Source organism: Phyllobates terribilis, unplaced genomic scaffold (genome assembly GCF_046119375.1).
Source record: "Phyllobates terribilis strain yellow unplaced genomic scaffold, ASM4611937v1 Scaffold_4619__1_contigs__length_58853, whole genome shotgun sequence".
Classification (NCBI taxonomy): Eukaryota; Metazoa; Chordata; class Amphibia; order Anura; family Dendrobatidae; genus Phyllobates; species Phyllobates terribilis.
Genome location: NW_027367369.1, coordinates 14494 through 42254, shown reverse-complemented (window position 1 = coordinate 42254; position 27761 = coordinate 14494). Strand labels below are relative to the sequence as shown.

Here is a 27761-nt window from a genome sequence, read left to right as displayed (position 1 = left end):
TTCCACATAGAGGTGACACCTACAATATCCAAGAAGGGATTGTCGTACCTGTACAAAAAAGGAAGTTGAAAACAACATACATTGATTTTTACACAATACAAAACATGAATTCGGGGAGATGGACTTACACATTAGTCGAGTACGTGGAGTCTAGCAGAATAACGTATGGAAATGCCCTTAGAAGTCGTATCCCATCCAGGCTTGCAAAGAACATGTCTTTGATCTTGTTTGTTTTCAGGATCGGACGTGTACTCCACATAATATTCGTTCTTCTTTCACTTCTTGAAGAACTCTTGCACAACAGTTCGTCCCTCCATTCCTTCTCTCCTCAACTTCTGATTGATCTTGTAGATTTGCTTAATGCTTGTCACATTGTCTGGGATGGACAACATTCCCAGTACAGACCTCGGTTGTACATGAACCTCGGCCATCACTTTCATCAGCTTCAGCTCTTCCTTAATAGGACGCCCAGCGTATGCATTACCATGAAGGTTGTCGCTAATGACGTGGTTGTGGGTTCCCTTACGGACAACAATATTCCATCGGTCCAGCGGCTCTTTAAATACGTGTATGAGGAATGGGCAATCACACTGTCTCACTCTGGATTTGACTTTCTCACTAGGGGATTTGGTTGGTGTGCTTTTACCTCTTCTCTGGCATGCTAACCATGTGACAAGCCTTCTTCCCTTACAACCTTTGTCTACCTTGAGGTTGACAAGCATGGAATTACGCTTCTTCATTTCCCCCTTGGCCCACACGATAATGTCATCTCTATCATCAAAAACATTATCTGTGACGAAGAACTCGTTGTAGTCCACTGTTGTTATGGGTGCAGGCATAGCTACGTTCTCAACTGCAGGAGAGTGTAAAGGGGTGGCCATTCCCACAATTGTGTACCTTGATCTGGAACACTCTAGCATGGGTAGCTTGGCTGAAAACTTTTCCTAGGGGGACTAGCTTTGTCATCCGTGAAGCCAAGACTGAATTTGGGGATTGCCCAATCGAAGGAGGTAACTACAGGTTTATGTGGAACATCAGTGTAGTCCGAGTAAAGCACTTGAGGTTGTAGGTCGTTCCAGCACACAGTTGGGAACTGTATTTGATCTAGGCTTTCGTAAGAATCAGGAACATATGGTTGTCCATAAATTTGATCCCCATGGTAGTACGAGTTGTTAGATTCATACGTTTATGGTGCTATCTATATAGTTTAACAAACAAAATACCAATTGTATGCTTTCCAATACGTAATCATACTAAATGTAGTGTCAAATACTCTTATAATGTTTATAATCTTATGTCATCATTCTAGTCCAGTTCAAAGCAACATAATGCAACATATCGAAACATGGTGCAACATAGCACAACATAGTGCAACATAATGCAACATAACCCAACATAACGCAACATAAAGTATAATGCAACATAAAAAATTCACCTTACTAAGAAATTAAGCATAATGCAGCGTAAGAAATACATCATAGTACTACATCATAATGCAACATAACACAACATACGACTTAATGATTAATGAAGATTGTTGGAACTCTACAATGTTAAGTATATGTTCAAACTAACCTGATTGTTGTAATCTTCTAACAAATATGATGCATTTGGATCTACCCCTTGTTCCATGCGTTCTTCATGCTGAGAATGAGTAGATTCATCATCCTCTTCATGTTCTACTCTCTCAATATTCATTTTCTTAAACTTTGATAAGAAAAACTTCTTCATTTTTTGTAGGAATGCAAAGAAATGGTATGAATGAAATGGTGAATGGTAATGATGAGATGTAGGTGTATGAATAGGTGAAGATAAAGCTCATTTGTGGTGGATAAGTGGTCAAACCTTGCAGTTTTGAGTCCTTTCAGTTCAGTTTTCACCCATTGATACATCAAACATAGGTATGGGCTTGATATGACAACCTAATTCTGAGTTTTTCAGTATAGGATGTTGTGCGTGACGAGTACCACCACCACATTCGTGACGAATGACCTCACCATGCTTGTGATGAACTAGATATTGGGCTATATCTCACATTTTCCATACATGTCCCATTAAGAGGAAGTTGATTGTTGGGGCTATTTTCATTTGTTTACATTTAAGTTTTGTTATTCCATGTTAAAGCCCAACAATTTTTCATTTTCAGTGAGTTAATGGCTATGTTAGTGGTGTAAAACTTATAGTAATGCATTCAATTTGATAATCTCTTACCATTAAACTACATAAGGGTGAAAACATGAAGACACTTACTGTTACACGATTACTGAATAATACATTGTTCAAATAGCATTACATTGTTTCTAAATAAGGCGATTCTTCTTTTGATTACGAAATAGTACATTTTTCAAATAGCATTACATTGTTTCTAAATAAGGCGATTCTTCTTTCGAAATCTCTCCCAGGACAATTTCGCTTGTTTCCTGCAAAGTTTCATAAAACAAACAGAAATCATGGGTTAGGATCTCTCTTTCGATCTCTGAGACGGCTTACGTCTCTAACGCCTCTAACTTTATCCAGATATTTGATATATTCTTTAGCCTTAAAATTAAACCTCATAAGACCTTTGTTCTACTCACTTAACGCGTTTCTCTCTTTTCGCAGTTCATCAATAACCTCTTGCGCTCGCTTACAAAATGGTGGATTGATCCATTCTGTAAAATTGCAACCTCCTTCGTTATTTGGTTTGTTTACATCATATGTGCCAAATAAAGGACACCCTCAGAACCTTCTAACAAAGTTCTACCGACCCTCCACGGTTTGTTGAACTTAAGGAAAACCGCAATGACACACTTTATTTGATGTGACTGATGAAGATGATGAAGAAGCCTTCTACTAAGAGTTTGATGAATGTGGAATGGAGCTTATGGATCTTGTGGGTATTGAAACAAATTCATAAGAATCACTCTTTTATAGGAATTGTGGAAAAGGGTTCTGGAATAGGGTTGTGAAATAGGCATTGTGCAATACAGCTATATGTGTGTTGTAACCAGCTTGTATCCATTGTGGGTGTAATACAGATGTAAACAACTATGAATTTCATAAATCAAATAGGTGATTACAACACATAACATAACATTGTTAAAACCACCTAAAGTCTATACAAAGTGGGCTACATATCATATATAAGTACGGGGATGATTTCAAGTGTCACATTACGTCGCAACATCTCAATACAGGTCATTATACCACACAACATTGTTAAAACCACCTCATACATCCCTTTCATTCATTAAAACTACGTTTTCATCCTGTCGAACGCCCTTACAACCACATCAAACCTACCACCATGAGTTAATGTGATTTTCTTGTCAAAAATAACATAAAAAGGCTAAAATAACCATATAGAACTAACAAAAATACTTACGAACATAAAAAACACCTCCTATCATGAAATAGCCCAATCGTCACAACCATGTATGCTTGGGCTCGTCACGACCATGTATGCTAGGGCTCGTCACGAGTCACGACCACTATACGCCTTATCGCTCGTGACATCTAACCTTGTTGTTGCCCGTCACGACGATGGTATTACGTACTCGTCACGAGCATGGCCAAGTCAGTCGTCACGGGCCTTGTCCTCCTCACTCATCACGAGCGTGTGTGTGATGGATAGTAAAAACTTTGTGCGGTGAATAGCCGAGTCGATAAAATAAACTGAGACTATCTTGGAGGATAAAGAACAGCCTAAAGAAACAAACGCCAATGTAGTAGATGAAAGTGGTGAAAATAAGGAGGTAGGAGAAGGATTGTGAAATTTACACCTTAAGACCTTAATTTTGACCTTAAATTTCATGACATGCTAAATATCCTAATGGATTAATTATTGAGGAGGTAGAAATGGGGAAACCAGATGGGAAAAGATGCTTGCATATTGCACTAAATTCCTTACACCAAAGCAAGATTCACAGAACTACATCAATGCAAAGCTACGAACTTTATGAGTAAGAATTTGAATATCACTATCAGTTTTCATATTCAACGAATTTACTTACAATGCCAAAATCCTACCGCCTTATCTTTTACACAAAATGGCACCTTTATTCACAAGTAAAGAAAACTCTATGCAACCTCGCCTATACATGTTAAGCCACTGTGATATACGTATGTCCAAGCTTGCAATCAGCTCTTGCCTACTAAATAAAATCTTGGCACAACTGATATTATCAGGAAGTTAGTTGGGCAGAAGAAGACGACGTCTTGCGGTTTCTTAGCCAACAAGTTGTCTGTGCCTGCAAACAACGGGTTTTATCTTGAGTCACAATACAAGTAAGTATCTTTTTCTCATAGATAATAAACAGTGATTGTATTTATATAATACTTTGATTACTTTCCTTATAATTGCGATAATGTTTATTTTTAGTTTAGTCATTTCCACAGTATGGTCAAGTTTTGGGTCAAACTAAGAAAGGTAATTTGCTGCTAAAAAAAAAGGTAATTTGAACTTACATGGACATTCTCTTCCTTCAAATACTCTAGTGATTGAGCAAGCTCTACCTGTTTCGACGCTGTGGCAAACAGTGCCTGTGGGAAATATAGAGTAAAGATTAGTCCAACAAAGAAATACTTAGTCATTTAAGTGTCTAGAAATGCTTACTTTCTTGGTCTTCTGTAAATCGTATTCGATAGATTTGATTCGGCTCAAGGATTCAGTAATCATTTCCTCTTTGTCTGAAGGGATTTTTGAGGGTTTATCAAGAAGATCAGTGACCACATCTTCCAAATGTTGAATCCTTTCCCAGCAAGAATTGAGTGTTTCTTTGTTGATTTGTTGTGGGATTGTGTCATGGCTCATCAGTTCATTATGTATGTGCAGTTGATCTTCTTCGTGTCTAACACGAAAGGTGTTCACCAAAATGGAAAAGAAAGTATATGCACAAGCTAACAGTTGGAGAGTAATATTGGTTGCTGAACTTCTCAGTTGAAATATGAAGTTCATTGGCATTACTTGATCAGTATCTTCATGGCCAAAACCTGATCAGATAACCAAATCAAGCTCTTAGCACTCTATACGAACATAATACTTTGCAAGAATATTAGCTATTTTTATGACTTACTTGCTGAATGCTCATCTTCAACTGCAACAAGACTACTGATTTGGTCCATTTGCCTGCCAGTTGATGATGATTCTCCCTTTTTCTGTAATTACAAACAGTAAGTGATATTTACTTTATCAATTATTATTATAAAAAATGTAATTCTATGCAGAACTGAGCATACCTCATCAAGAACCAACTCAATGCCCAAAGAATCACTCCTTACAGCCTGCAAAAATCACTTCGTAAACACCCTGAAAGGGAACATCTAATTAATATAAATCTGAATCACGCACCTTTGAATCATCTAACTTCGCTTTCAGATCTTCAAAATCAGAAGAGCTAGTTGTTCTCTTGAAAATCAATGCTTGTTGAGCATGTACCAACTGCAAGGTACAAAAAGATTTAGTTATTTCCATTAACATCTAAATTTCAGCATTAGATTCTTACTTAACAAAATGATACAGCACATACTTTCATTATCTCTGGATCTTTCCACGGTCCCTTCTCAGATCCAAGGCAACCACCTTCACCACGACACGAGCAAGATCCGCCTAAAAAATGTGGTAATTGGCTGCACAAAACAAAACAAAAAACTTACAAAAGAGTGGTTTGACAGCACTACTTATAAGCAATGAGAATTAAGATGGTTATAACATACCTTCCATCTATAACTTCTAGCAACTTAGTCTGAAATTTATTGCCTAAAACCTGCAGAAAGCCATTATCTATATTGATACATTATATCTTAAGATCAAGAGCTTGTGAAATATGGTCATACATGAATCTTTGAGGTAGTCTTCGGGTCAAGAAAGCCCTTAACCGTGCCCCATAGCAGCTTAAATCCGCTTCCAGCATTTACTATGTACATCTGATGTAATGTCTATACAGAATGATAAGATCATATAAGTATATAAGTATATGAATTAGGTTCTGCTGAAATTAGACCTTAAAATTCGAAAACCTCGCAGCCAGACCACGCCATCCAAGTAATCAACCTAGAATATTAGATTATGAATATAGAGTATGAATTTGTGAACCTACTAAAAGAGAAGGAAAATAAATATTTGAGTTATTTACAAAATTGCCACCGCAACACTTTTTGTTTTTTAAAGTTCACAAATCCGTATTCTCTATGTTTACAAATTAATACTCTATGTTTACGATTTGAATAGCAAGGTTCGGCTGCAAAGCTTTCGCATTTTAAGGACTTAGTACAAACAATATTAAGCATTAAACTAATCATCTCACCTCAGGATAGTTATCACCATCAATTTTCTGCATACGGATCACAAGATCACGAGCAACCTTCCCAAAGCTCATCCAGTTCTACACAATTAAAAAAGTATCGTAAGAGATAATCTATGTGAATTTACAGAGACTGCAAGGTGAAGATCAATACAAGTCCATGGACATCCAAAATCGTAGTGGTGGAATCAATATGCCTCTTTGCAGCAATTGAGCAAGCGGGGAATTTCTCAACAAAAGCCTTCTCGAAACCCTGAATATGGTACTTTAAGAACCGATCTACCGTTGTTACTTGCATAAGCTTATTAGGATCAACTTTTCCAAGGCGTTCGATATAAACTGGTCTTCCATCTCTATCTACTCCATGGTAACCGTGGGGATAGTAACGCTGCATATCTTCGTGTTCATCGTATATAAAGTCCTGCACATTTATTATATTATATTTGAGATTAAGTACATGAAATCTTTCATAATGTATATTGGTAAAAAAATTCTTGCCTGAATTATAGTATCCACTCCATTTTCTCTTCTCCATTTTATCATTTCCTCCCACATGTGGAGAGTTTTATCAAGGTCAAATTTTCTTGCCTTCAAGAACCTGCATACCATAAAATTGCATACTCTGTTAAACAGTACCTCAAAAGTACTATTTTGACTTTGCCAAACACGCCCTAGACTTGCAAAATCTTAACAGCAAAGAGATCATGTTGACACTAGAAACACAAAGCAATTATCTATGCGAAAATCATTACATACTTGAGTACTGAACTCACCTTAACAAAGTGTGATAATCATCAAGGGTCAACGGTAACAAATCTCTTTCAATCAAAATATGGCGCAGTGAATTCACTGCGTCTTCTTCCTCTGAATCTCGGACATCCTCAAGTGCAATAGCCGCATATTGACAGTGAGCCGTTTTTCTGCAATTCTTCCTGATACCGTGAGTCAATTTTGTTGACGCCTTCTTCCTGAAGCTCTTGGTTCGATTGCTCCGAGGTTCATCCTCTAGATTCTCCATATCTGAATTTCTTACTCTGCTTTCCTCATTACACACTATCTCTCCTAAATGCAAGAAAAAATTCAACACATCAAATCGAAAGGAGTAAGAATTTGAGTTAAGAATCAAATAATGAACGAAAAAGTACCTGGCATTTGCTTGTATTGAGATAAAATAGAAGATGATCAAATTCACAGATCTGAGATCAGTAACAGAGCATGTCTAAAACAAGGACAGATCTACTCTGTTCTGACAGAGTAATAGAATGAGGAAGGTATCAATTGAACGGGGAGCAAAAAGCAAATGAATCTACCGAAAGAGTAAGATCAAGCAATCTGGAAAATAAGGAAAGTGGAGAAGCTTCCAAGAAAGAAGAAAGATTAGATTTTAATTGTAATTATTGCGTAATGAAATTGGGGTAACAAGAAGAGGACAAAAAGATTGGGGCAAAAGGAATCGCACACCTGTAGCTTTAATTAATTGATCTCACCATTGTTGTGGAGTGTGAGTTGTGAGAAGAAGAAAAGGGTGTACAGTTGAATGGTTGTTTAAAGGTATATTATGAAGGAGATAAACAGAGTGAGTAAGAGAAGCAAGTATTGTGAATGAGTTTGATTGTAAAAGGCGAGAGGTAGCTTTCAAGCAACGGAGCAAGAGAATAAACGCACACAATGAATTGAAAGATTTTGGCAGGATAAACGGAAGGGTATAGCGGTTTTGAAGTATTATATTGGTAATTTTATTGAAAAATTAGATACTTTGATATTTATATAGATATATGATATCTTATATTCATATGTATAGATAGTCAAATCTACTTCTTTAAGGAAAAAGAATACTCTTGTTCTTTTATATCTTTAATATTGATATTAAGAATAAAGATCTGGTGACAACAACCCTTATGGTGTGAAATGCGAATTTTCTCGGGTACACATATAACACGTTAATGTTCATATATAACACGCTAATGTTCACATTTGAAGGGATAAAAAAATCACACAAAAAACGTAAAAAAATAAAAAATAAATAACAGTTCACCATTAATTACAAAAATGTCACCGCGTGGATTCATTAAAAAAACCATCTTTTAATCTCAGCCCTCAATTTTCTAATTTAATGGCTCAACATGCTTCGCACTTCACACCATAAGGGTTGTTTTCACCGGAACTCACATCTTGATATTAAATACTAATTTGTTGATGCATATTATATATCTTGAGTTTAAGTAGAGTTTTGAAGTTAAATTTATGTGGGGTTGAGACTATTTTATTTCTTGATTTATATTTTAAAAAAAAAGTATTAGGTGTAAATAAATATTATGGTGTAAAATGAGAACAACTCTAAATCGTCGGATCATTTAAGAAAATGCAAGTCGGAGACACAAAAAATGAATGCCAATAAAAATGCAAGCTAAGGTCCTTTTATGCATCTATATTTTACATGCATATTTAACACATTAGCATACACTTTCAGCACATAAGTGTGCATCTTTTGCATATAAGCATACACTCTCAACACATAAACTTGCATTTTGATTAACATGTATTGTGGGTTGACTTGAATGAAATTCAAAAATAAGCATGCGAAATGTTAGGCATATATGTTGAAAATGCATGTTTATATCTTGAAATGTATTCAAGTTCAGCTGGAAATGCATTTAAAAAATGTAACTCTATGCGTTGAAAGTGCATGCTTATGTGCAAAAAGTGCATGCTAATGTTTTAAAACTGTATGCAGAAAATACATGCACAAAAGGGCATCCAACATGCATTTTTGTTTGCCTGCATTTTGGGGTCTCCAGTTTGCATTTTTATTGCCATGCATTTTTGGGCCTCCGACATGCATTTTTTTATCGGCATCCATTTTTTGGCATCCGACATGCATTTTCTTGAAATGATCCGACGGTCTAGATATGTTCTCATTTTACACCATAAACGTTGTTTGCACCTGAACCGCTTCCATAGATAAAATTATTTTATCTTCTCTTCAAATTTTATAATTATTTTATTATTATTTTTGATAAATTTATTTTCTATTTAGAATTTAGAAATCTATCCAAAAACTCTATTAAGAACTTTAGTTTCTCAATAATATCGTTATATCCATGTCTTAAAAAATGTTTAGATACCAATATCAAATATATAAGTTATTGAGTAAGATATCATTTTAGTATTAATTATTTAAAAACATATGCTCACATAGTGACATATTATAAATTACATATGCATACATTTCACATTTGTTTTGTGCATACGCGTATTTAGACGAAAATAATTTTCATGTTATCAAATGGGCATCCACTTTCAAGAATCTTTCTCCTTATTTAAGATCAATATATAAAAGAATGTGAATAGGCAATAATGCAATATACGTGTTCTAGGAGATGCCTCACTTACATTTAAGATATGACACCTTTCAAAAAGAAATTAAGATATAAAGAAAGGTTCGTGTAAAAACATATTTTAAGGTGTGAAATAATATTGTATTTAAAATTTGCGAAGGTTTTGTAATTACAAAATTCTATGCTTATCAGTTTTAGATGGAATCGAACTGATTAGATTTGATAATCGGTCCATTTTTTATAAAATTATATTTAGATTAAGATTCAGCCTAATTATATTTTCAGACAAATAATCTATTTATTAATGATAGGTTATTAAATAATTACAATAGATATTGGAGTACATCAAATCTAATATAAGAAAATAAAATAATAATCTTTTGCTAGAAAACTATGAATCATGTCTATTGTATATGACATTTTTGCATACCATCCTTTCCATCTTCGTTGTTTTAATACACAATCATCTACGAAGGGATCTACTGATTCATACAAATTTCTAGAAGAAAGATCATCATTTGATCCATCAAACTGTAGACGAAATATAATTCCTTGTAAGTCAATGTTTACATCTCTCTTGATAAAGGACTCCAAATCTCCACCCAGAAAGGTATTATTAAATATCACCTATAATTAAGAGGGACTGGCCAGCACCCATCATTAGGAGGGATTGAATCCTCTCATTACGAAAGACTAACATAAGTACTAATTAAAATATAATAAACTAGTAAAGATATGAACTTGGGGATTATCGTCGACTTTAGTGATGATAGCCCCTATAATAATGGAAGAAAGTAGCAGTTGAAGAGAGATTTTTTCGGCTGAAAAGTGGTTATTGAAAGCTCGACATGATTCTGCCTAACCAAGTCCCTCTTTTGAGTACATATCTTCAATTTTTGTTAGTTTTGTTTATTCGATTTTATTAAATTGGATTCGGAACACAACTACAATCATATGGTGTACTAAATATCAAATGAAAGATTAGGGGAGCACATAGTATTTGTTTTGTTGTTGTAGATTATGCTTAGGATATTTTGCAGAAACCATTCTTTACTTATCAAGATTTGTAGAAAATCACTTTTTATAAGACTATTTATAATTAATCATCTAAATTATAGGTAATCGCTATTTATCGCACAATGGTTTTTGCTAACCGCCGCACTTCCGTTCGTCACGTTTGAGAGAGGCCCGTCCGTCACATTTGAGAGATGCTCGCCCGTCACGTTTGACATCGTCACGATCCATGCTACTTCAAACGTCACGTTTAACGCATGGTCTACCGTGACGATCCATGCTGCTTCAAACGTCACGTTTGAAGCATGGTCTATCGTGACGATCCACCATATTACCTCCCTCGTGACGAGCCACCCTGATCTCCCCGTGACGAGCCACCATATTACTTCCCTCGTGACGAGCCACCCTAATCTCCCCGTGACGAGCCATCCTTGATCAATCGTGACGATCTCGTGTGCGATGGTTAACAAAACTATTATGCGATATATAGCTGGCCCGAAATTATATACGTCTTTAACAAATCACCTCCCATTTGGCTCACTCCATCTTCAAACCGTTAGTAAGGAAAGATGACTATTTTACCCTTCTATTTTTAAATATAAATAATAAATAAAGGGCAAAATAGCCAAAGCATGTTCCTTTCCTTTATTTGAAGAATGTCAAATTAGTCATTTTTACCTCTCCTCAATTACTTCCACACAACATCATCTGTTGCATGTTGGAAACCATATATGATAAGATGTAATGAAGTTTCTCACATAGAATACAAATTTGGTTAGGTTGGAAACCATATATGATAAGATGTAATGAAGTTTCTCACATAGAATACAAATTTGGTTAGGTTGGAACTATGGAAAATACAAAATGCAAGCTTGTTTGTTATTTGGCTTTGAAGTTGTACACAAAAGTATCAATTTTCTAAGTGGAAAATTCATTGATAGGTCCTCTTGTGATAAAATTCGGATTTTAAAATCATATTATAAGGAACCCTTCAGATCGGATCGTAGAGTCATAAAATTTTAATGATTCATAAAAGACTATTTGATTTTCAATTATAAACATTGTACAACGAAAAACCTATTAAAACTGAAGTTTAAAAATCAAAATTCCAAAGTATTGGTTCAAAAGGATAATTATTCTTCGAATATCAAGTCATGTACACTAAATTATATTTTAAAAAGGCGTTTTTGCACGGAACCACCCCTTATATGGCCGAATTTGCATGGAACCACCCCCTATATCGATAATTATTCCGAACCATCCAAATTTCACTCTTTTCTTACCAGAAGCCACCCTTAAACGATTTCTGTCAAAATTAACATTAAAATGATGAAATGACTAAAATACCCTTATTAATTTTCAGATATTACAATTTAATTTACACAAATACCCTTCTTAACTAAGACACACCCTTATATAATCACAAGACGTGCAAATTCAAAGAGAGGAAAGGAAGAAATCACAAAGTTAACTATGCAAGTTCAGTAGAAAACTAATTACAGTATAATGCAAGAAAATTATGAAGGGAGATCTTGCTAACCCAGTTTGTGAGAAAACTAACTCGGTAAAAAACTAATTACAGACCCTTTAAATGGTGTTCAATGGCAATTTCTTTGCCTCCTTCAACAACTTCTCGTCCTCCTTCAATGGTGTTGAATTGAAATAGGTTGAATGGTGTTGAATTGAAAGGGGTTTGTGAAGATCGACGGAAAGGGGTTGAATTGAAAGAAGCAGAAGTTGTTCAATGGTGTTCTTCTCCATCTGTTCTTCTTCGTGTTCTTCCCATGGACAAAAACTATTCAATTTCTTCGCCTCCTTCAATATCTTCTCGTCCTCTGAAGAAGAACCGAGTCGGATTCTGTCGCCACAGATCTTGCCCAGAAAATATCTGCAGCAAATTTCGAATCGAATTTGGGAATCGAAGTAGAAGAATGGAGAAGTAGGGAGAAGAAGAAGAACGAAGGAAAAGAACGAAAATCGAAAGAACCCTAATTTTGAAGGAGAAAATGGAGAAGTGGGGAGAAGAAGAAGCTCGACCTTGAATTTGTTCTTCAATGGAGAATTGGTTTTGCGGAAGAAATTCGAGCTTCGGAATGGAGGAAATTCAGGCAAATTTGTGGTTCATGCAAATTCGAGCTTCGGAATGGAGGAAATTCGAGGTCGAGCAATAGTGAACCAAACACTCGGGTTGAAGAACGAAGAACAAAGAGAAGAACGAAGGCCCTAATTTGTTCTTCGGAATGGAGCAATGTTGAGCACTCGGGTTGAAGAACGAAGGATGAAGAGAGTCAATGAGGGAGAAGAAGAACAAAGAAATTTGTTCTTCAGAATCGAGGAAATTCGAGGTCGAGCAATGGAGAACCAGGCAAATTTGTTCTTCGGAATGGAGCAATGTTGAGCACTCGGGTTGAAGAACGAAGAACGAAGAGAAGAACAAAGGCCCTAATTTATTTTTTTATTTTTTAAAAACTTTTATTTTTAATGTAATTTTGGAATTCTGTTAGGGGTATAACTGTCATTTTGTTAATTTGGATGGAAAATCTAACGGAATAGGGGGAAGGGTGGCTTCTGGTAAGAAAAGAGTGAAATTTGGGTGGTTCGGAATAAATATTGATATAGGGATGGTTCCATGCAAATTCGGCCATATAAGGGGTGGTTCCGTGCAAAAATGCCTTTAAAAAATCTAGATTCGGGATATTTATAGATGAGACTTACTGTTATAAATAGTTGCAATTAGGATTGTTTTAGTTCTTGAGCATACAAGCATAAAATCCCCATGATTCTGATCTAATACAAATGTATGAGCAGTGCACATATAGAGAAAATTTATGCATATGAAAGATAAAAATGTAGAATAATTGTGATTTCAAACAGGCGTTAGTGTCTCATTAAAGGTCAAGGTCGGGATCTTGCATGGATTGTAAAATCATAAGACCCTATTGATATAATGAGATCTAGTAAGATCCACAATAAGACTTTGACAAATAGATTTTAATGACAGACCTGCATCAGAAATTTATCTTGGATCGTAAAATCATAAGATTTTAAGATTCGGATCTGGATTCTAATAACTATGATGCTTACGCAAACTTCTCACCTACTCTCTCGTCCAAAAATCAGTGGACATCAACCTGACATACCAAACTTTATACTACTAGAAAAAAGAAAAGAAAAGTAGTTCTAGTTAACTTCTTGATCTAGGAACTGAAACAACTAAAATGTCACTGGATGATTTTTAGTTTCAAACTTTGAGCTCTAGTCTTTTTCTGGGCAACACTTGTTGAGCTCTCGACATTCATCAGGAGGGAGATGAGGCTTCTTCATACATAGCATACCTCGGATGCTCACTCCTATCAACCAGATTAGAAGTTGACGATGTCAATGCAATCCAATTTTTGCAGTGGTTTGGGAGAATCTTGCTTGATAAGGTTTGACAAATTTAACCTTGTATTTATTTACTTATCTTTAAAAAATAAGGGTAAAGTGGTTTTACCTTATTAACAGAATTTAAGACGAAATCAGTCAAAGAGGTGGTGATTTGTTAACAACTTACATAGTTTAGGTATTTATTATAAATAGTGTTATATATGATGGTTTTTTGTAAATTTTGATAAATAACGGGTGATTCGTGCTGAGAGGCCAAATTCGATTAAAATAAGATTTAAATATCTAGGGCCTCAAATTGTGTTATTTGTTATAATTGGACTAATTAGGGATAAAATGGTAATTAGTATAAGGGGAGGAAGTCTTTAAATTTGGATACGAAGGGTTACAAGCAGGAGGTCTTCAATTCATAGGATCAGGGCTCACAAAAAAGAAAAAAGAAGAAGGCCGATACATTTCTCTACACTAGATTCAGTTGATGAGGGTTATATGCTCTTTCTTTTCGAGTAGCTTCGTCATTCTTGATGTAAAAACAAAACACAAATCATTAATGAAAGAAGATTTTTCAAATCCTTCTAGTTATGCCCTTTCTTTTCCAAACAAGGTAAAATCTAATGTTTAATTGATGCGACATATGTCTGAACCCCGGTTATTATAAGATTTCAATTACAGTCTATTGATTGTTCCTTTAAAGTAGATCTGTTTTTATATGGTTTTCCTTATGCTATGAGTTTCTGCAGTGGTGATAGGCGCAATCTCGTATGGCACCTACAGTGGTTGTTGAGCGTTTATAAGGGCATTTGGGAAGCATTTAGTCGTTAAATGAAGCATATGAGGCAAGGGGACAAAAGACGATGAAGTGAAGACAAAGACGCTAGAGAACAAAGAAGAAGACTACATAGCCTAAACCGCGGCTGTGCTCAATTGACCGCGGTCGCGCCATTCAACGTGGTTACCATTCAACAGAGATCAAACCGCGATTGCGGTCAGCCGACCGCGGTCGCGCATGCGGTGTAACTCCCAAATCCGGAAGTCTTTGTAACCGCTTTCTCTTTTATGGGCTTTGGTTTTCCTTTTTGGGAGGGGATTAAGAACGGTTTTATAGGGTTTTGACCATGATATCACATTCTCTCATACTCTCAATTGCATTCTCTCTCTATGAACTCTTAGACGTTTTCTCTTGCAAAGATGATGAGGAAATAATCCTCTTGTTCACTCTTGGGATTGATGCTCTCAGATTTGACTAGATTGTAAGATTCCAAACCCTTGCTTTTTATTCAATATAAAGTTGTCTTGATAATTTTTGTGCTTAAGCTTTGATTGATTTATGTTGATTTTTCTAGAGTAGCTAACTAGATCTATCGATGTTTATCATATTACTAGAACTAGACAATTCGATTTGAAAAGTCTTGTTTTGTGGTAGCAAGCATAATTTGCATAAACTATTTGCGAGTGCATCTTGTGTAGATTTATGAAATTTGTGTCGAGTATCCAACAATTTGCATATGATATTGCATTGAACCTATCTATTCTGAATCTTAATGATATTGTGTTATTGAATCTTGATATTTCCTTGGTTATAGCGACAATAAGGGTTTCTAGGACTATTTGAACTAGTTGCTTTCTTAGAACAAGGATTAGTCCAACTAATTGAATGTATGAAAGTAAGGTGTTAGGAATCTAGGATCTATTTCCTATCTGTTATGTCGAGATTTGATAAGTGAATGCTTTAATCCATTACCCATTTCTCGTGTTTGCATATTTGTGTTACTTGTAACCCCCACCCCCATCCTTATTTGTTAATCACACATAAGCTTTAAACGGATAATTGTTTCCCTTGGGTTTGACCTTACTTACCAGTATATTCTATAGGGATAGTTTGGTAATTCTTTGATAAGGCATACGGCTTTAGCCTTTGTTAAATTTGGTGTCGTTGTTGGGGAAGGCAAATTTTCTATTTCATACTTTTTGTGTGATTAACCTTGGTGTGGTTCTATCTTATAGTCCACACCCGTACTAGTGATTCCGATTTGCTTGACCCTGATCCAGAAATCGACCGGACATTTCACATGATCCTATGACATGTCGTGCACGATATTGTTCTTGAGAACATGGCTGCCCGCACACTCCGAGAGCTTACAGCTCCTGACCTCACTCAACATCCCTTGGCGGTTACTATACCTCCTTTGGGCACCGATGTCTCTTTTGAGCTCAGGTCCGGTGTCATCAATCTTCTCCAAAAGTTTCATGGATTGGCTGGCGAAGATCTGATCATGTACTTGAGTGAATTCCATGACATTTGCATCTGTAGTAAGTCAGGCAATGTTACAGAGAAGCAGATCAAGATGAGGGCCTTTTGTTTTACATTGAAGGACACTGCTAGAAATTGGAATTACCATCTGCCGACGGGGACTATTGACACTTGGGCCAAGCTACAGAAGGCCTTCCTAGACAAGTATTTCCCTGCCAAGAAGGCGACTTCCTTGAAGAGAGGTATTACTAATGTAGAGGAGGCAGATGAAGAGACGATGTATGACTATTGTGAGTGTTTCATGAGATTGTGTGCGAGTTGCCCGTTCCACGGTTTTGATGAGAAGGAGCTAGTAATACACCTCTATAATAGGTTACTAGATCAAGAGAGAAAAATCATAGATGTTGCTTGCAATGGTAGTGTCTTGAACCTAACCCCTACCATAGTCATGAGCAGAATCCATGACATCACATATGGTAAAAGAAGCTTTGGCAGGACGTATACAAGAAAAGGAGTTCATGATGCGAGCTCTAGTGACCCTGGTCTTACTAGTGAGTTTGCTGAGTTGAAGAGTATGATCAAGGGTTTGGCTCTTGGTAGAGATCTACGGATATGTGTCCACAATTGCAGGACACTACTACTGCTGAAGTCCATGTTGTGGGAGGTTATGGACCTCCCAGACTTTGGTTTGACAATCAAGCCAACAATTATAAGCAAAGATGGAATGATCATGCTGGGTTCCGATATGGCGATCCATCTGTAGGTCAACAATACAATCAGGCTCAGTTGAACAATTAGTATAGGCCACAAGCTCAACCGAGCAACCAATACCAGGCTCCTTACCAGCACTATAGACCTCAAGGTCCATCAACCGAGGATATGCTGAAATCCTTGACTGCACACTTCACGACTCATGTTCAAAAGACATAATCGAGCATCAAGAACATTGAGAAGCAACTCGGTGAAATGGACGATGCAATGTCTCAATAGAATCAACAAATTTCCAAGCATTTGTCATCTCAAACGGTGGTGAATCCAACGGAAAATGTTAGTGATGTACATTTAAGGAGCGGAAAAGTGTGCGGTAACACTCCCGAGTTGAACAGGGTGAATCAGGAAGGAGGATACCGAGAAAAATCTGCGGTCGCGGTCAGCAGACCGCGGTCGCGCCTCAGACTCTAGAGAGAGCTCAAATTCCCGTGACTAACCGCGGTCGCGCTTTGACCTTTGGAGGCGAAACTGAAGAAAAGTTGAACAAGGAGGAGGATGAATATGAGGATTAGGGGGACTTCCGTCTTCGCCAAGCGAACTATGTAAGGCCTAATTTTCCTCCCCTCTACTCTGAAAAGCCTCCAGCACCCTCTCTGGAAGCTCTTAAAGACAAAAGACGGCTTCTAGATGACAAGGACCTTTTTGAGATGTTTAGCAAGTCTGAAATGAACATTCTCTTGCTCAAATTAGTCAAAAGCATACCTCGATATGCTAAGTTCTTGAACAAGTTGTTCACTATCAAGAGGAAGCAACAACTTAAGAGAAAGCAAACGGTGCAAGTGAGCAAAAGAGTCTCTGCGATGTTCCAACAAAAGGTGGCCAAGAAGTGTAGTGACCCGGGTATGGTAAGCATTCCTTGTATCATTGGTGAGACTAATATTGATAGTGTCATGCTAGATTTAGGTGATTCTATTAATGCCTTGCCTTACTCATTGTATAAGTTGCTTGGACTAGGACCCTTGAATGAAACATGGATTTTGATTTAACTGGCCGATAGATCATCAGTTTAACCGAAAGGGATAGTTGAAGATGTGTTGGTTATGGTTGATAATATCATATTTCATACGGATTTCTTTGTTTTAGATATGGCACATGATACTAAGGATGCACTTATTCTATTAGGGAGACCTTTCATGAAAATGGCCAATACTAAAATTGACTTAGCTAGTGGTTCACTCACTTTTGAGTTTGAGGGGGAAATTGTGAGTTACAACATTTATGATGCTATAAAACACCCCAGTCATGATAACTCTTTGTTCTCTATTGATGTGATTGATCCTATTGTGCAAGAAACTTTTGATATGTATGATTTGGATGAGTTGCAATCTGCTCTGGAGAACAACTTAGTCGATTCACCGCAGTTGAACATCACTATGTCTACTGACAAGAGTGAAGGTCTAGCTCAGTTAGACTCTCAAGGTACGCTTGTGGCCGGTGGGCCCATGTTCCTATTTTCCGAGGCCGAAAGACCTCTTCCTTCTATAGTGCAGGCACCAGAATGAGCTACAACAACTTCCATAGCATTTGAAGTATGTTTTCCTAGGGGCGAATGACACTCTACCGGTCATCATCTTTAGCAAGGTTACGGAAGTACAAGAAGAGAGATTGGTGCAAGTTCTTAAGCAGAATGTGACGGTTCTAGGATGGATATAGTCGATATCAAGGGAATCATCTATTCTACATGTATGCACACAGTTCTCCTAGAAGAAGGAGCCAAGCCTAGTAGACAACCTCAGAGGAGACTCAATCCACCTATGATGGAGGTGGTGAAGAAGGAGGTGTTGAAGCTCCTGCAAGTGAACATGATCTTCCCTATTTATGATAGCAAATGGGTCATTCCTATGCAAGTTGTCACGAAGAAGGGAGGTATTACAGTTGTGGAGAACGAAAAAGGAGAGATGGTTCCTCAAAGAGCACAAAAAAGTTGGAGGTTTTGAATCAATTACCGTAAGTTGAACGCATTAACTCGAACGGATCACTTCCCTTTTTCTTTCATTGACGAGATGCTAGAGAGGTTTGCAGGTTATTTTCACGTGGCCATAGCACCAGAAGATCAGGAAAAGACTACTTTTACATGTTTATTTGACACTTTTGCATATCGCAGGATGCCATTCGGTCTATGTAACGCACCCGGGACTTTTCAACGATGTATGGTAATCATGTTCTACGAGTATATTGAGAATTTCATTGAGGAATTTATGGATGACTTTATAGTACATGGGGATAGCTTTGACTCATGCCTTAACCATTTGTCACTTGTGCTTGAAAGATGTGTTGAGACCAACTTGGTCTTAAATTCTGAAAAGTGTCATTTTATGGTTAATCATGGAATTGTGATGGGTCATATAGTGTCCTCCAAGGGTATTGAGGTCGATAAGGTAAAGATTTATTTTATTCAGTCCTTTCCTTATCCTACTAATGTGTGTGAAGTGCGTTCATTTTTATGCCATGCAGGTTTTTACCGTAGGTTTATCAAGGATATTTCCAAGATCTCTTCACCCTTGTGCGAGTTGATGAAGAAGGAGGTGACGTTTGAGCTTACCGACGAGTGCAATTCAACACTCTTAAAACTCACCTCACCGATGCACCCATTATCAAAGCGCCGAATTGGTCTCTCCCTTTTGAGATCATGTGCGACGCTAGTGATTATGCGGTGGGGGATGTTCTTGGTTAGAAAATTGGGCGAGATATGCATGTGATCTATTATTACACCTCAATGGCTTTGAATGGTGCCCAACGGAACTATTCCACCACCGGAAAAAAACTTCTAGTTGTGGTGTTTGCCCTGGACAAATTTAGATAATACTTGTTGGGCATAAAGGTGATCATCCACATCGACCATGCAACACTTTATTATCTCATGATGAAGAAAGAATCCAAACCAAAACTCATTCGGTGGATTTTGCTGTTGAGCGAATTCGATGTGGAGATAAGAGACAAAAAGGGGGTTGAGAACTCGGTAGCCGACCATCTTAGTCGGATTCTCCATGATAGAGGGGAGAAAGCAACAAAAACACTTGGAGATTTCCCAGATGAGTTGCTAAATCAAGTGTTGTAGAGATACAATCACGGTCGCGGTATCCTAACCACAGTCGTGCCCTGTCTTCACTCTTTCACACGAGTTCCACAGAACTACAACCGCGGTCGCCTTGTCGCGGTCGCGCCTTTGACACGATGATCATTGTCCTCCGTACTCTCTAGCTGTGGTATGCTCATTTGGTCAATTACTTGGTTTGAGAGGAGTTCCCTCCCAACATCACCAAAGCGCAGAAGGACAAGATCAAGAGAGAAGCCAAGTACTATGTGTGGGATGATCCATACCTTTCAAAGCATTGCGTCGATAAGGTAATCTGAAGATGTCTCCCGGGTAATGAGGTACAATCTCTCCTTACCTTTTGTCATTCTCATACATGTGGGGGTCATTTTGGACCAAATAAGACGACTAGGAAAGTTCTAAACACCGGTTTTCTATTGGTCACACATCTTTCGGGATGCATACGTTTTTTGCAAAGCTTATGACCGGTGTCAAAGGGTCGGGAAAATTTCCTGAAAGAATGAAATACCACAAACACCATTAATCTTTTGTGTGATTTTTTATGTTTGGGGGATTGATTTCATGGGACCTTTTCCCAACTCTCATGGGAATATATATATTGCTTGCGGTGGACTATGTTTCCAAGTGGGTGGAAGCAAAGGCCACCAGAAATGACGAATCTAAAGTAGTGTCAGGTTTCTCGAAAGAGAACATCTTCTCTCATTTTGGGATCCTTAATGCTATTATGATCGATAGGAAAACTCATTTCTTGAATAGGACGGTGAGTGCTCTTCTCGATAAATATGACGTTACCCACAAAGTATTTACTGCTTATCATCCACAGAGCAATGTGCAAGCTAATGTGTCGAATGGGCAGATTGGCGTCCTAGAAAAGACGGTTTCCCCCAATAGGAAGGATTGGAGTCTTCCTCTTGATGGTGCCTTATGGGGATATCACACTGCCTACAAGACACCCATCAACATGTCTCCCTATCCATTAGTGTTTGGGAAGGGCTGCCATCTTCTTGTTGGGCTAGAGCACAAAGCTTGGTGGGCGGTCCAGAAATGCAACATGGAGATGAATGAAGTAAAGGAGTTTCGGAAACTTCAAATCCATGAGTTGGAAGAGATACGAAGAGAAGTGTATGAGAACACACTAATCTATAAGGAGAAGACAAAGGCATGACATGACAAGAGCGTTTTGAGAAAGGACTTCATGGATGGAGACAAGGTCCTTCTCTATAATTCTTGCTCTCAACTTTTCCCAGGGAAGTTGTGATCAAGATGGAATGGACCTTATGTAGTGGCTTGTGTTTTACCCCAAGGAGCGATAGAGCTTTACGACACGAATAAACACGATGTTTTCAAGGTGAATGGCCAAAGGTAAAAAACCTTACCATGAAGGGTTCTCCAAGGAGGTTTTAGAGGAGTTGGATCTCAAGGAGCCCGGGTCCGATATCTGATTTTCCGGACCACGACGATAACCAAGGCGGTGCTCGGGAGGCAACCCGAGATAGTAGTTTTTTTTTTAATTTTTTCTTGTTAGTTGTTAAAAAAAGAATTTAGCATGGTTAAAAAAATAAAATAAAGAGGAGGCACAGAGTTACAACCGCGGCCGCGGTCAGGGGGTCGCGGTCGCGACCATTTTCTGGGTTTCCACAGTTTTTACAGAACGCAAACCGCGGTCGTGGTCTGGCGACCGCAATCGCGCCTGTTGGTGTGCGATTTGAATATTACAATCACAACCTTTTTTCCTCTTCACTTCTCAAACACTCTCAAGAACTCACTCCCAAACACTCTCAACCTCAAGCATCTCCATCTCCATCTTCCTCAAGCCCCAATCTTCCTCCATCTTCACCCAATCCACATCCTAAACCTTCCATTCCCTTCCTCTTCTTCCCTAATTCCACATTCACACAAATCCCCAATTCTATCGCAAACCCTAGATCCCCAAATCCCCATTTTATTCCTCCAATCCACCAAATTCAAGTCACATCCACCCCAATCTCGCTGAAAATCACTATTAAAGGCTACCACCATCTCAAATCGAATACAAGGCAAGGTGGAATCTGCAAAATCGCCCGCGGACGCGGCCGCGCCTCACCTGACCATGACCGCCCTTTCCACTTGAAGTTTTCCGGAATTTCGCCAACGGAGACCGTGGGTCCCATGACCGCTCCCGCGCCTCAGAGTTTGTTGAGCTTTTCTCATTACGGCTTGAGGTATTTTTCTTGCGGTTCAGATCCTGTTTCAAATTGGCGGTGTCCACCTCGTGTACTCTACATTGTTGTGTTTCTTTCTTGGTTGCGTTGCTTGGTTATTTGGAGCTTGGTTGGTTGATTGTGTTGCTTGGTTTTTAAGGGTCTTGGTTGGTTGATTGTGTTACTTGAGTTGTTACAATGGCGAGTTCTAGCCATGCTCAGAAGAGATCTAAACCCTCCGGCCCAGAGAGTGAATTTTGGGACGTCGTGAGCCAAACGGAGATAGTATTGACAAAAAAATTTGATCATTGGACTCTAGAGCGCCTCAAGCTCCATCTCTTCATAGAGTCCATGTTGATCAACGGGGGTCTCCGGGACTTCGTTCACTGTAAGGAAAAGATCCACGAGCTCATGACTCGGGAGTTCTTGGCTAAAATGACCTTCCGTAGAAATAAGGATGGTATACTTGAGGGGATCTTGTTTAAGTAAAACGGGAGGAAATTTGTGATGTCGGATGAGGAGAGTTTTTGGGGTCTCCGGTGACCCATCTTCGCAGTGGGGTTCCGACACAGTTGAAGACCGTACCATTCTTTGGTGGACGACGGTTACTGAGACTATCCACGGGGCAGATGGTGACACCTACAACTACATAATCAGTAACCGCAGACTATCCACGGGGCCGAGGGCAGATGGCCCTCGGCCTTGCGCACAAAGTATTGGCGATGTGTTTCTGCGTCCAAGGTAAGGTGAACAAGTTCCCGCAGACTGGCGTGCAGGATTTATGCGCGCTGGCCCTCGAGTGAACCATGAACCCCGACTGGGTGGGTTTGTTTGTCCAGTGATGCGTAAGGCTTGGCGTTGGGCCACCGACAAGATTATCATGGGTGGAATGATCACCCTTCTAGTGGCCAGTCGGGTGGACATTCTCCATCTTAAGAGCGTTGATAGCCCCGACCCTACTATACGTTGTGGGCATGACTACGACGACTAGAGATGGGCCGGTTCCGGAACCGGCTAGGGGAGGGAACCGCCGGTTCCCTCCCGGTTCCGGGAACCCCCGGTTCCGAACCGCCGGTTTTCTAGTTAAAAAAACACTTTTTTTTAATTAATTTTGGATGGAACCGGCGGTTCGGAACCGGAACCGCCGGTTCCGGTTCCAAAAGTTCCATCTCTAACGACGACCACTTGCTGCTTCAGAACCATGCCATGTACAAGATCCATGGATGCTTCAGTACCTGTGGCCCTTTGGAATGAACGACCACCAATTCATCCGTCTTCCCAAGCCCCTATTTATGGGGCATCGCCGACTTTTCTGTTTCCTCCGAATGACACCACGGGGATGCAGACAGAGAGCTCATCTTGCCAACGCAAGATCCGACGTGATGAGGAAGCGACACGACGGGCAGGTCAGTAGGCCCCACAGGCACAGGGTTTCCACCAGGTGGCTACTAGTCCGTCTAGTGCTCAGCAGATGGCGGAGCCCTGGTAGGAGCGACTCTCGTCCGAGTTGGGCCAGATCAACTCCACCGTGGGGGGATTGTCTGAGCAGATGGGGCGGTTGGAGTTGTGCACCAGAGCGATGAATGAGCGGTTGCGGGGCGTCCAGGAGGAGCAAACGCAGTTCCGCCAGTACGTGGAGACCCGTTTCAACTATATGACGGGCCAATGAGAGCATTTCTATTTCCACTATCCACCACCTCCACTGGACTAGTGAGGTAATTCTATTTTTTCCCTTTCCCTGTTTATTGTGAGTCCTCTTTTGCTGCATTGAGAACAATTCTTGTTTCAAGTGTGGGGGAGGGAATTAGTATTCGTATTGCATGCACGTAGGTTGTTGTTGAGTGTTTTTGCTTGTTTTTCTATGTTTTGTTTGTTTTTGGTGTGTCGGTTATCGTATTTCCTACTTGATTTTTTGTAGATTCTTATAATGGTGCATGTACTTTGGATCTTTTTACTAGTTTTGGTTGTTGATTTTGCAAGTGTGTTATGATGATGATATGATTTGTTAAACTTCTGACATTTACTTGAGCATGTGAACTTTGATTGTATTGCATTTGGACCGATACTCTACAATTTCTTAAGTCCTCATATGTGTGTTTCTCATTGCTTGTTGTCTTTAGAACTTGCTTATGAATCTCTTTTGAAATCGCATTTAGGATTATTTTGTATGACTTTTTTTATGAGGCGTAAGTTTATCACATATGAAATCAGAGCTGAATTGGTATACTTCTAGCGCAACAATCGTGCGAGTGTGCGATCCCGTAGTGTGAAATATCACTCGGGGTTCGAGTCCCCATGATTGTCGGATGAGCACGCGATCTCCGTGTTATGAAAGATCACTCCGGGTTTGATCCTCTATGATTGCGTGAAAAAGTTTAATGAGTAGGCCCGGACCGTAAAACGGACAGGACCTAAGAAAATTTGAATTAATAATATTGTGATACCTCTTATACGTCTCTTGATAATATTTTGCATCATGCCTAGCGGTTTAGATTTAGATGTGGTTGCAAGCCTATGAAGATTGACATTCAAGGGTGAGATATGAATTTGGGTGACCTGCTCTTTAACATGTTGATATATAGAGTTGAGGAATATTTGTTTTCTTGTCATTGAAAGAAGCATGCTAAAAAGGAAATGTGTCTTTCGTTTAACTAATCATCTTTATCTTTCATATGTCACTTGGATTGAAACAACCATTGCATTTTATTAAGATTCACTGAGATGTACTTGCTTGGGATACATAAGTTCATGTTTATTTTCCGTTTGTTAGTGTATTTTTGGGGTCGGAATCTTTGTTTTGTTAAGTGCATGTATTTGAGAGATGAGGTGTTGATGATAGCCACTGCTACCAAGTTCCTCCATACTCGCTGAGACCTTCGTGCTTCATGGAAGAGTTAGCATACTTTTGCATACTCGAGGACGAGTAAGGTCTAAGTGTGGGGGAATTTGATAGGTGCAATCTCGTATGGCACCTAGAGTGGTTGTTAGGTGCTTATAAGGGCGTTTCAGAAGCATTTAGTCATTAAATGAAGCATATGAGGCATCCGGACAAAAGACAACGAAGTGAAGATGAAGACACGAGAGAATGAAGAAGAAGACTACAAAGCCTAAACCACAGTCGTGATCAACCGACCGCGGTCACGCCATTCAGCGCGAGTGTCATACATTAGAGATCAAACCGTGATCAAGCTTGCGGTGTACTCCCAATCTGGAAGTCTTTGTAACCGCTTTCTTTTTTATGGGCTTTAAAGTAATTTTGGTTTTTCCTTTTTGGGAGGGGGATTAAGAACAGTTTTTCTAAGATTTTGACCATGCTCTCACATTCTCTCATACTATCAATTGCATTCTCTCTCTAGAAACTCTTAGACTTTTTCTCTTGCAAAGATGATGATGAACTAATTATCTTGTTCACTCTTCAGATTGAGGCTCTTAGATTTGGCTAGATTGTAATATTCGGAACCTTTGCGTTTTATTCAATATAAAGTTGTTTTGATAATTCTTGTACTTAAGCTTTGATTGATTTATGTTGATTTTTCTAAAGTAGCTAACTAGATCTATTGATGTTTATCATATTTCTAGAGTTAGACAATTCCATTTGAAAAGTATTATTTTTGGTAGCAAACATAAATTGCATAAACTATTTGCGAGTGCATCTTGTGTAGATTTATCAAATTTGTGTCGAGTATCCGACGGTTTGCCTATGATATTGCATGAACCTATCTATTCTTGATCTTAATGCTATTGTGTTATTGAATCTTGGGATTTCCTTGGTTATAGCGACAATAAGGGTTTCTAGGACTATTTGGACTAAATGCTTTCTTAGAACAAGGATTAGGACAACTCACTGAATGTATGAAAGTAAGGTGTTAAGAATATAGGATGTATTGCCTATCTGTTATGCCATGATCTGATGAGTGAATGCTTTAATCCATTACCTATTTGTCGTGTTTGCATATTTGTGTTACTTGTAAACCCCCCAATCCTTATTTGTTAATCACACATAAGCTTTAAACGGGTAACTGTCTCTCTTTGGTTCGAACCTTACATACCACTATATTTTATATGGATAGTTTGGTAATTATTTGATAATGCATATGACTTTAACCTTCGTCAAGTAGTTTTATTAGGTGGAATTCTGACTTTTACTCGTTTATTCCTCTTTTGTGACATTCCTTTCTTACTTTTGGGTTTTTATCTTGGACTTCAATCTTACTCGTCAACTCCTCTCTTTTACAGTTTGTATTATAAATGATTTTGGTTTGTTGTTTTATAGTTATTGTACTTTATTAGAATCCTTAGAACTAGACAATGTTTGAATGATGAAGTTGCATCGTACTAGTACCCAACCGTTGATAGGGTTCAACGTAAGATCCCAAGCTTTGATGTATAGACCTACCGCAATTTTTTGATCTTATTTTGTTAGATACAAGTTGTTTTGAATCAGTCATTATACTTTTATTATAAATTATATGGTCATGTACCCTCATCTGGAGTGTGATCTCCGACTTCATGATGTGTATGGTTGTACATTATAGAAATCTGGTTTCCACCCCCGCGTTCCCGATGTGGCTTGCTCCGCCGTTGTTGTTGTTGGTTGTGCTATTCCGTCTCGGAGCAGCTTTGCTCTTGCTGTCCGGTGGTGGGTCAATGGTTCTGCCATCCAGCTCTCCTCTCAATCCTCCTCCTACAAGTGTTGTTCTCCAGAGGGTGATGCCAGTTCAGATGTGCCTCACCCTCCCTCTTCTTTCATCTTCGAATATGTTTTTCCAATTATATAAGGTAGTTTTCCCCTCTCCCATCCCTCTTTGTTTTTTTATGAATCTTCTATCACCTCACTTCCATGGCATTAAGTTGGATCAGGTCCTTCAAAGACTTTTCAGCATATCCATCTTTTTAGATGGTGTTTTTTGCTTTGAAAACTCCTTTTTCTTGATTCACTTTCTTCTCTAAGGATGTTTTTAGGATCTTAGGAGACTTGTACTTGTCCACAAGCCACAAAACTTTGGCTAAAAGCCACCAAATTTCGACCAAAAGCCTATCAACTCTAAACAAAAGCCAATTGATTCGATTTTTGAAAGCTATATCTATAATTTATCAGACCATTAACACAACTTTGAGATTCTGGTTATGCTTGCCTCCACTAATCTACATTTTTTAGTTCTGTGATTTTGTTAAGTTGTCAAAGACCCTTTTTCTGCAACTCTTTACTCGCTTGTTTGGAGAGCTCACTTGGAATCTAGTATTTGCAAGCTTTTTTCTAGAATGAACTATATGTGTTATTCTTGACCTGATTTTCAACTTACACTTTACCTTTTTTTTCCCTTTCTTGTAGTCGATAGACATCTACCTTGAGAACCTTATTCACAATCCCAATACCTCTTATATATATTTAATGCAACAAGATTTTTATTCAACACATGTTCACATCTGAATTATATCTGTAAGGAAGACAATTTTAGTCTCTCAATGATATCTTATAAGTTATTG

At 38.4% G+C, this 27761-nt stretch overlaps 1 protein-coding gene across 1 annotated transcript; it reads right to left on the bottom strand.

The window, feature by feature from the left end:
• Positions 1-4163: 4163 nt before the first annotated feature.
• On the bottom strand, positions 4164-9443 carry LOC141249485 (uncharacterized). Its single transcript, XM_073669633.1, has 17 exons — positions 9407-9443; positions 7592-7638; positions 7427-7436; positions 7055-7343; positions 6780-6879; positions 6436-6702; positions 6285-6362; positions 5815-5916; positions 5695-5744; positions 5508-5607; positions 5309-5419; positions 5218-5262; positions 5055-5136; positions 4595-4971; positions 4447-4521; positions 4319-4399; positions 4164-4229 (listed from the first exon to the last, which is right to left on the bottom strand). Exons 1-17 carry the CDS (start codon positions 9441-9443, stop codon positions 4164-4166), a joined length of 1917 nt encoding a protein of 638 aa, XP_073525734.1.
• Between the last annotated feature and the right edge of the window lie 18318 nt (positions 9444-27761).